This window comes from Lygodium microphyllum, chromosome 26 (genome assembly GCF_053477565.2).
Source record: "Lygodium microphyllum isolate KBCC chromosome 26, Lygodium_microphyllum_v1.1.10, whole genome shotgun sequence".
NCBI classification, from domain to species: Eukaryota; Viridiplantae; Streptophyta; class Polypodiopsida; order Schizaeales; family Lygodiaceae; genus Lygodium; species Lygodium microphyllum.
Genome location: NC_141160.1, coordinates 115,300,128 through 115,311,013, shown reverse-complemented (window position 1 = coordinate 115,311,013; position 10,886 = coordinate 115,300,128). Strand labels below are relative to the sequence as shown.

Below are 10,886 nucleotides of genomic sequence, written 5' to 3'. Positions count from 1 at the left end.
ACTGTCACTAAAAGAATAAAGAATAAGTGACTGTGATGGGCGCCCTGCAGTGTGCAATGGCGGGTACTATTAATCTAATAATACACAGGTTGCTAGGCAGAGGCGCCTTTACCCCCAACAAAACTTTATTAACATATGTCTATATATACAAGACATCTTAAGTCAAGAACTCCCTATCAACTTGAAAGGCATTGAAATCCCTAACATCTTATGGAGCTAGGGTTACTTCCTTAACACACATTATAATGTGTAAACACTAATTAAATACAAAAGGCATTGAAATCCCTAACATCTTATGGAGCTAGGGTTACTTCCTTAACACACATATTATAATGTGTAAACACTAATCAAATACATTTCAAATATTGATGGGACTTTTACCTCCATTTTCGAAGAAATCACAGGAAATTTTTGCCCCTCTTTGATAGATAGATCATGTAGACACTAATTTAACTAGTTACAACTAATCAACTCATTGAATATAACCACATTCATTAAAAGTTCGAAGGTAAAATAGCTTTTAAGCTACCAAGATTTTTTTTTAAAATCCCATATATTGGACACATTTTGTGGTCTAAGTTACTTGCCTATTGATTTGGTGGTTTAACATGGTCTTTTCATGCCACTATAAAAGTTTTGAAGGTAAAATAGCTTTTAAGCTACCAAGATTTTTTTTTAAAATCCCATATATTGGACACATTTTGTGGTTTAAGTTACTTGCCTATTGATTTGGTGGTTTAACATGGTCTTTTCATGCCACTATTAACTTTCTTTGTTGTTTCATGCTATTTTGGACAAATCCTAAACTTTGAAAGAAATCATGGTCTAAGTTAATTTTTCCCACATTCATATGCTTAAAATTTTAATGTTGTCATGAACCTCTTCTCAAAAACATCCATGGATGTCATTTCATATGTGCATGCTCATATAAATTTGTAAGATGTATATACGTGTGTATATATATTATTAAGGCCCATTAAAGTCCCTACTTCAAAAAAGCATGTCTAAATAATGAACTCAGTCAAAATGGCAATCAAACGCCAAATGAGGGCCAAACCATAATCAAACCCATTTGAAGTGGGCTCGTGAGGATATTCAGCTCAAAGGGAAAACACAAGTGCAATCACTAAAAATGCAATAGTAGACAAAGGTGCCAACAAAGAACCATTGCCATGTCCAGCACCAGGTACACTAGAATTGCTAGCACCACTACCACCAGAAGGAGAGCCTGAAGTAGGAGATCCAATTGGTGCTCCAATAACACCTATAAGAGAGCCAATGCACTCATCAAATTTCAATCCAATAGATCCAATTAGTATTCCAATAACACTTGTAAAAGAGAAAAGAGTGCACTTAACAACAAATTAAAAGTAGGAAGTGTAGTTGATGGTTAGAGTTGATGTCAAAGTTGCTATCAAATTTCAAGCACACACCTCATAGGCTTCACCCCTTTACTAAGGGAAAGGATGAAGTGAGCTATCTTGGCAATGCACTATTAAAAAAGGCTTCAAGCCCTACTGATAACACATTTAACCCCAAGGTCACTTGAAAAACATGAACTAAAGAACTAGAAACAATGGAAGACTACCTTTTGCTCAAATTAGAACAAGTAACCTAATCTTGCTTCTCTAGGCTTTGGATCAAAATTTTTAAGTACCTCCATGGAGAGTGCAATCCAAGTCACCACAAATTCATGAGAATCATCCATTGAAGGCAAGGTACTCTCACGTTTTTATCCCAAAGCAGAGTTTTTAATGCAAGCAACAATGTACATCCCAATGCAATCATGTTGGATTTTTTATGATTGCTACGTGTGACATCATCATTTCTCACATGTGATGGATGAAATGAAGCCCCCTCACTGTCCCTATGCAATGATGTAACTTTGTGGCTTGATATGAAAAATAAAGAATATTGGTTTTTGAATAATACACTAAGTATGATCACTTTGCCACAATTTATTTTCATGGCACACGATGTGTAAATCGGTTTCTAACCACCAAATATTAAAAGCATACCAAGCATAATAGTAGAAAGAATGCAACAACATAATTTTTGGTATACAACAAGATAATAGTATAAAGAATGCAACAACATACATTTTGGTATATAACAATATACTTTTTTATACCAAGTTGAAGGAAAAAAACTATAAAATACAAAACATTTCAAATGTGTACTTTGCACAACATACAAAACTCTAGTAAGGACACATACTAGTGTACTAAGGAAAGCAATAATCCATGCACCACAACCACATCACAATTTTACAGTACAACTCTTAAAATAACAAAAAAAATCCACTACAACACCCAAACATAAAGTATGAATATGCACAACTAAACATAACATTTTGACTACCATAATCACCATCACAATTTTATAGTTCACAAGTATACAAATAAGAATATTTCAATTTTATACTACACAACTATAAAGATGCCCGACTTCTTACCATGAGAACTTGCCTAATGAACCTTCCCTACACTAGATTATCAACTTGAAAATATGAACATGCACAACTAAACATAACATTTTGACTACCATAATCACATCACAAATTTATAGTGCACAAGTATACAAATAAGAATATTTCAATTTTACACTACACAACTATAAAGATGCTCAACTTCTTACCATGAGAACTTAACCTTCCCTACACTAGATTATTATCAACTTGAGACATTCTTTCCCCTTTAAGAATGAACCCTTCTAGTTCACACCTCTACATAAAAAAAGAACCCTTCCAGTGCCTCCTCAAAGGAGGACCCTTCTAGTGGCCCCCACAAAAAGAGCCCTAATTTCAAATATTAATGTAACCCTATGGTTTCTTAACATGCTTACATTGATTGATAATACAATTCTTTTATTATATAATATCACGTCATTTAAGAAAGTTTATCACAATCTCCAAATAACTATGTAACCATAAAGTTTCTCAACATGCTTTACATTAATTCATTCAAACTACAATTCCTTTATTTCACATCAAGGCATTTCCTCCATTAAAAAAGAACTCTTTAACATGTCTACCGATCATATAAAAGGCACACACTTAATGTATTACCCTCATTTTTAATTGAAAACCCCTCCCTACACTAACTTCCCACATTGAGAAAGATTGCCATCTTTATATGAACTTTTCTAAACTCTCCTACATTACATTATTAGCTTTAACACAAATCATAAAAGCATTGCCTCATCTAAAAGGGAGACCTTCCATAAATAACATTTCTCACATCAAGCCATTTCTTTCACAAGAAAAGAACCACCCTTCTAGCTAGCTAAAACATTCCCATAGTATAGTGTCAAGATGAATCATACAAAAGATGAAAAAACATTAAACTATTACCGTTATATGTTTTACTAAAGGACCTCCCCTACATTAGCTTATCATGCTAAGAAAGCATTGCCATCGTTGAACTCTTCCGTACACTCACTTAACAAAGCCTCCCCTACATTATATTATTAGCTTCAATATATTATTGGCTTTAACACCAATCAATTGACCCATTTTCTCAATTAAAAAAGAATTATTGGTAAAGGATCTTCCCCACAATAGATTATCATACCTTGCACGAGACTTCCATTTCAAACAAAGAGTGGACATTGGAAAAAATCTTGGGGGGGTCACTCATGAATATATGTATTATATAACGTGAGTTCAAAATAAGGGGTTTTTAAAACACCATTTTTATACATTTTTTACATACAAAAGGGTGTCATATAAAGGGTTTACTTACGGATTGAATAGAAAAGGGTTGTGTTTTATTCAAGAAAAATTCACAGGTTAGGATATTTATAAATAGGCCATGAACGCACGCTATATAGAGAATATATATATATAGTGAACCTCCCGAGGAAAAAAGCAACTCTATGACTAACATCTCCTAATAAGTATAATGTTCTAGTCCTATAGTTTCTCAACATGATTCCACTCCCTACACATCACAAAAGAATTTTAAACTAAAATTACCTTCCCAACACTAGCTTATCAATGGAGAGAGCATTGCCTTCTCAAGGACAATATCCTTCCCTACACCTACACAACTATCAACTTACTTACAATGATGTTTGTTGTCACCCAATAGTTTCTCAACTTCCCTACATGTTTCTCAACTTCCCTACACTACATCCACTAGCTTGCTTGAAGCATTTTTCCACTACATTTTTCCACTACAAGAAACCCTTCTAGCTTGCTTGAAATATTTTTCCACTACAAAAAACCCTTCTAGTTGAAATATTGGAATATTCCCACACTAGAGTTCTCTATCCCTACACTAGATTCCCAACAGTAGCTTATCCATGGAGAAAGGATTTCCTTCTCAATGATGAGAACCTTCCGTAGACCAGATTATCAAATGCAATTTTTCATCAACATATAATTTCTCAACTTCCCTACACACTCACCTGAGAAACTTCCCTACACTATCACCTTCCTTAACTATGATATTTGTCATCATTGTATAGTTTCTCAACTTCCCTACACTAGATTCATCAACTTTCCTAAAACATTTTTCCACTACAAAAAGAAACACTTCTAGTTGAAATCTTGGAATCTTCCCTAAACTAGAGTCATCTATCCCTACATTAGATCAAGTCTAGCTTAAGACATTATTTGTCATCACCCTATAGTTTCTCAACCTCCCTACACTAGATCCATTAGCTCGCATTTTTCAACTACAAAAAAAAAAACCTTTTAGTTGAAAACTTGGAAGCTTCCATACACTAGCTAGCTTGAGATATTTTTTAAATTAGATCGAGTTAGCTTACTTAAAGATGCTATTTTTCATCACTGTATAATTTCTCAAACAACTTCTCTATACTAGATTTGTCAACTTTCTTGAGACGCTTTTCCACTACAAAAAGAAATGCTTCTAGTTGAAATCTTTGAATCTATCCTCTATCCCTACACTAGATTACTAGCTTAAGACACTATTGTCATCACCCTATAGTTTCTCAAGCTCCCTACACTAGATCCATTAGCTTTCTTGAAGCATTTTTCCACTACAAAAAGAAAACCATTATAGTTGAAAACTTGGAATCTTCCCTACACTACATTATCAACTACCTTGAGACGTTTTTCAAATTTTAAAGAGCTAAATATTATTTCAATTTTCAAAAACCATTCTAGCACATCTCTAAAAACCTATTTGTTACAACCCTATAGTTTTTCAACTTCCCTACACTAAATTTATTAGCTTGCTGGAAACATTTTCACTATGGAAAAAAAAAAACCTTCAAGTTTTTTTTAAAAAAATCCAAATTACTATGTTGTAACCCTAAAGTTTCTCAACGTGATTGCACTCCCTATCCCAATCATAAAAGCATTACCTTTTATACATGATTCCACTCCCTATGCCAATCATAAACGCATTGCCTTTCAAACCCAAGGAACTATCTTTTCCCATAAAAGAACTACCTTTCAAACCAAGATTACCTTTTGTATCCTACTCTCTCATCTATTGAGAGAGCATTGCCTTTACCAACTCCAATCATATAGGAAAATTGGTTCCTTAAAACTCTAGCTTTGAGAGAGCGATGCCTTCTTTACCAAGAAAACCTTCACCACTCTAGATTTTCAACTTGTAAAAACCTCTCTCAAGTAAGAAAAGAGCCCTTCTAATGTCAAAATTTCCATTAAAAGAACCTTTCTAGTTCACATCTCCAAATAACTATGCCCTATTGTGATTTCCAGGGTACATGTGGGGGATTTCAAGGTGTGCCTCTTTTTTTTGGGTGGAAAATACAATTTAAATAAATCAAAGTACCTATGTTTGTGCACATTATTTATGTACAAGTTCTATGGTACACTACGAGATTTGCAAGAGCCACGTGTAAGATCGAGGATTATATTTCAATGCTGCATAATGATCCATATCATGTGGATGTATGCCCGCATGCATGATGTAGGTTAAGAGTCCATTAAAACCTATTTGCATTCCCTAACCATGTGCATCTCCACACAACCATGTCATAATCTAGTTTCACTACTTCCAATTGTTCAAATTTAAAGGGATCTTCCAATAGCTTCCATTTAAATAAGTTCCCTTATAGTTCACATATCCAAATAACTATGTCAAATCATAGTTTCTCAACTTTCCCAACTTTCTTGCACTAGATTTATGAGCTTGCTCCAAGATCAAGAGAATAGATATTGAAACGAGAGTCCCCCTTTGTTGGTTTCCAAATAACCATTTTGTGAACCTATAGTTTCCTAAACATGTAAACATTGGTCTCCAAATAAATATGTTGTGAACTATAATTTCCCAACATGATTACAATCCCTACTCCAATCATAAAAGCCTCTCTTTAAATACAAAAGGACCTTCCTTACACTAACTTTATCCATTGAGGGCATGTTGCCATTGTGAAGCTTCACTAGATTACACTTCTTTGCTAGAGAGACCTTCCCTAGAGTTTTAAAAAATGTTACCTTCCATACAAGCCTTCTCTAGAATGGAAAAAACTGTGCCTTGCTACAAAGGCCTTCCCTAGAATTTCAAAAAAGTATCTTCTCCATTACCAAGAGATCCATAAACCAAGATAATTACAATACTCTTTACCTAGAGAGCCCTACCTACACTAGATTATGACCTTTCTTGAGACCTTTCTTCCATTATAGCTTCCCTACACTACATCGTCACCTACCTCTTTACAAGGAGGCCCTGCAATACATTACCATTACCAACTTGCTTCAAAAAAGTATTTTCTTCTTTACCAAAAAAATCCATACACCAAGACAACCTACATTAGATTAATAGCTAGCTTCATTTTTTCCGTTGTGCTCAAAGAACCCCTTCTTGTTCATATATTAAAAAAACTATGTTGTAACCGTCCTTTCTTAACATGATTACACTCATTGACCATATATTCACACCAATCAAGAAATCATTATCTTTTAAACCAAAATGACCATTCCTACACTAGCTTATCACATTGAGAAGACATTGCCTTCTTTTACCAAGAGAGCCTTCACCTACATGCCTTGTTCATATGTATAAAATACTAGATTGTAACCCTAGTTTCTAAACATGATTGCACTCATTGACCATAATTTCACACGAATCAAAAAATCATTATCTTTTAAACCAAAATGACCTTTCCTACACTAGCTTATCACATTGAGAAGACATTTCCTTCTTTTACCAAGAAAGCCTTCACCTCCACTATTTACTAAGACAACCTTCCCTACAAAAGATTATTTACTTGTTTAGAGAGACTTTTTCAATATAAAGAAGAATCCTTCTAGTTAAAAGTAATTAAATAACTATGTTGCAATCCTATAGCTTGTCAACAAGATCAAATACCAATGTTTACTTAATGAGTTCATTGCTCCAATTTGAGACATTTTTAAAATTTTAAAAAAAACTTCTAGTTCAACCATTTAAATAAATATGTTGTGATTCTATAAATTTTCAACAAAGTTGCACATAATTTTTCATAGAATTATGTCAACCTGAGCAATCCTATTGAGTTTTTATTGCTCCACGTATTATTCTTGAAAATGGATTACATGAGCGTTGCTTTGCTTAAAATCTCATTGAACCATTCATTATTCTCAATGTTTTTCCAAGAATGATGTAAACCTATTGAGTTTTTATGCTCCATGCAATATTCTCAATATGATGGATTGCATGAGCATTTCTTTGCTTAAAATCTCAATATGTTTGCCACATCATTGTTCATATGTAATTCTAGATATCTATCTTTATTTGAATATTAGATTTTTAGCAAGCTCTTATCATTGCACCTAAATATATCGTTGTTCATATCCAATCTAGATATCTACTTCAATGCACTTGGGGGGTTGTATTAATATTCCCATATTACACACACATTATTTAGAAACCTATTGGAGTAAACTATGTGACTTAGCTTTTTAACAGGCTATTATTCTTGCACCTAAATATATTAGACACATCATTGTTCATATCTAATCTAGATATCTATTTTCTTATTTGACTACAAGCTATTATTCTTGCACCTAAATATATTAGACACATCATTGTTCATATCTAATCTGGATATCTATTTTCTTAGTTGACTATTAGATGTTTACTGTGCTATTATCATTGCACGTAAATATATGATCATTGTTCATATAATACAATCTAGATATCTAATTCGTACACCTAGGGGGTATATTAATCTTCACATATTGCACATACACATCTTTGACTATTACATTTTTTCTATGCTATTATTGTTGCACCTAAATATATCATTGTTCATATAGTCCAATCTAGATATCTAATTCATGCACCTAGGGGGGTATATTAATCTTAATATATTGCACATACACATCTTTTAGAGATTTCAAATGTCATTGTATAAGCAAATATACCTTTTTGAGGGTTTCGTGTTGCATACTTTTGTACATTAGCCAATGCAGAGTAGTTTTACCATCACACATTTCTTGCCTATAGCAAAACTACATTACCAACATTTCCCTTTTGTATATACTTATTTGGTTATAAATGATTTACATACAATAAAACTTTTAACATTCTAGTTTATTGACATAATATGCTCACACATTTCTTGCCAACATCATGAGACATTGTATCCAACATCCAATATCATAGAGATTCCATCCACATCATAAGACAAACATGGTATATGTTGTTAAACTAACATGACAATTACCCTACTCCATAATTCCCACTAGCAAGCCAATTGGCATGCTTGCACATTTTTCTACTTCCCCATTTCCTCCATAGTGGGACTTAGGTCAACATGACTATTCCATAATTAATTGCACAAAATGGTATAGCCTATCAAACTACTACAAATCACGCTTTTGGTGTACAAATTATTATCAATAATGCATGTTCATTCATTATTCTTTAACATCATGTCCTCAATTAGATAAATATTTTATACTAGGAAGCATTTACACACATTACTTAGCTCCTAGATTAGGTGAAGCCAACTTATCATTTGAAAAACAAGACTAGATAGTAGATTAGATAAAGCAACTTGTCGTTTGACAAACCTACTTATGTGCTTCTTGACTACTTGCAATCAATTCATCCAAACATGACATCCCCATTTAGGGTAGCAAGAACTCATACTCATGCTCCATATTCTCTCCATTAAATTGAAGATGTGCCCATTTAATCTAATAACAGTCTTCTCATGCTCCATATTATCTCCATTACATGGAAGATGAATGGGCCAAACTTACAATCTAATTGCTCCATATTGTCTCCATTAAATTGAATATGTGCTCATTTAATCTAACAAGGGTCTTCTCATGCTCCTTACCACCTCCATTAAAATAAAGATGAATGGGTCAAACCTTCCACAACAATGGGGAAACCCGGACATTAAATAATTGTTTGGAGCCCATCCGATCTAAAGCCTATGACATGCACCGAAAGAGTGCATATAACTTAACAAAATGTCACTGAACCTAGCAAGGTTCACTATGTGAACACCTCATAGAGCCAAGTGAAACACTCAAAATGGGATTTTGGTTATTTTATACCCTTTACACCACCTATGTGTGTATATTTGTTGTAACTAAACAAGAATAGAAAATCCCTTCTATTGCACCAGGGTACTAGCTTACATATTCCAAAGTCACCCCTCAACACCAACATGAAGAGGGCAAATGTTGAGATGATTAAAATTTTTATTGTGAAGCACATTCTAAAACTTGCGACCCATGAAAGTTTCTTTGGTTAACTGATTTGGTGAGGTAAATAATGCATTAAGGAGTTTGCTGGCAAAGGAGCAAGATTGGCCTTAGATTGAATCTATGTCTGTGCTGCTATTCGTAGGAGCTAGAAAGATTGTAATCCCTGCAGATGCAATTGATAGAGCTAATTGCGACTACACACTATCAAATTGCAGAAAGTCTCGATTCTTAAAGCTGTGATCAACACAAGGTAACTCCAAAAGGAGATGCTGATCACCGCAAAACGAAGCGGGCGATTGCGAATCGAGCGATGTTCGCCACATAACAGAAGGTAAAATCATTCGCAATATTTCACAGCATGACAGAAACAAAAACGTGTGCGCCTGCACAGCATAATACTATGGCAACAAGACAAATCGGATTATGGAAAGCTTGGCATACCTGCTAGACACGCTTGCACGCTGCTGGGAACCGTCACCTTGCATTGGTTGACGACCTCCAAAGCCCGGGTTGTGTTCACGGTTGTGCCTGACTGCTGCAGCAGGGGCGCGAGCTGGCACACGCAGGTGGGCTGATCTTTAAGCACAGTAGCCAAGGGGGTGCAGCAATCGGTGGCGGGAGCGCTGGTGTTGGAGCCCTGGATGTAGGGGAAGCAGGGGCTCAAGCTGGTCAAGACGGAGGTGCAGCTGCTGGAGTCCTGGGCGGAGACGAGGAGGGGGGCGCCGGGGAGGGACCCGATGAGGCAGAGGGAGGCAATACAGAGGAGGAGGAAGGAGGTGGCGGCGGCGGCGGCGGCCATGGTGGAATTGGAATTGGAGGGCGATGATAGGATGGATGAGCTTCTTCAGAGAGCCGGGTTGATGATCTGATAAGGTAATCTAATTCAGAGAGACAGACGGACGGACAGACACCTGAGTTTTAAGAAAACAAGCAGCAAGAGTCGTGGCCAGCGCGCGCGAGAGAGAGAGAGAGTGAGAGAGAGAACAGACTCCAGAAGGAAAGAGACGAGCTGCTCTTCTTTCCTTTATTTTTTCTCCTTGTTATTTTGCCATCAATATAAAAAAATATTATTTTCTCACCCTTTATCTCCCCCCTTTTATTTTTTGCAAATATCAGTTTCACCGTCCCAATATCAATAATCACATTATTGCCTTCCTTTTTTATTTTCTAAATATCAGCACTAATTTTCTTTTTCCCTTCCAGTCTTTTTCGCCCTTTCTATTTGGTCAATGTTATTATA

The 10,886-nt window shown here is 35.1% G+C and overlaps 1 protein-coding gene across 1 annotated transcript; it reads right to left on the bottom strand.

The window, feature by feature from the left end:
• Positions 1–926: 926 nt before the first annotated feature.
• On the bottom strand, positions 927–10,647 carry LOC148013717 (non-specific lipid transfer protein GPI-anchored 12-like). The gene is made up of 2 exons (XM_087667833.1): positions 10,088–10,647; positions 927–1,264 (listed from the first exon to the last, which is right to left on the bottom strand). The coding sequence occupies exons 1-2, from the start codon at positions 10,443–10,445 to the stop codon at positions 1,101–1,103; spliced, it is 522 nt and encodes a 173-aa protein (XP_087523959.1). The 5' UTR covers positions 10,446–10,647; the 3' UTR covers positions 927–1,100.
• Positions 10,648–10,886: the final 239 nt, after the last annotated feature.

Coding starts and splice junctions, on each gene's coding strand:
- LOC148013717 (XM_087667833.1), bottom strand. CDS start 10,445: ATGGCCGCCGCCGCCGCCGCCACCTCCTTCCTCCTCCTCTGTATTGCC. Junction 1,265..10,087: donor CGTGCAAGCGTGTCTAGCAG/GTATGCCAAGCT, acceptor GCTCTCTTATAG/GTGTTATTGGAGCACCAATT.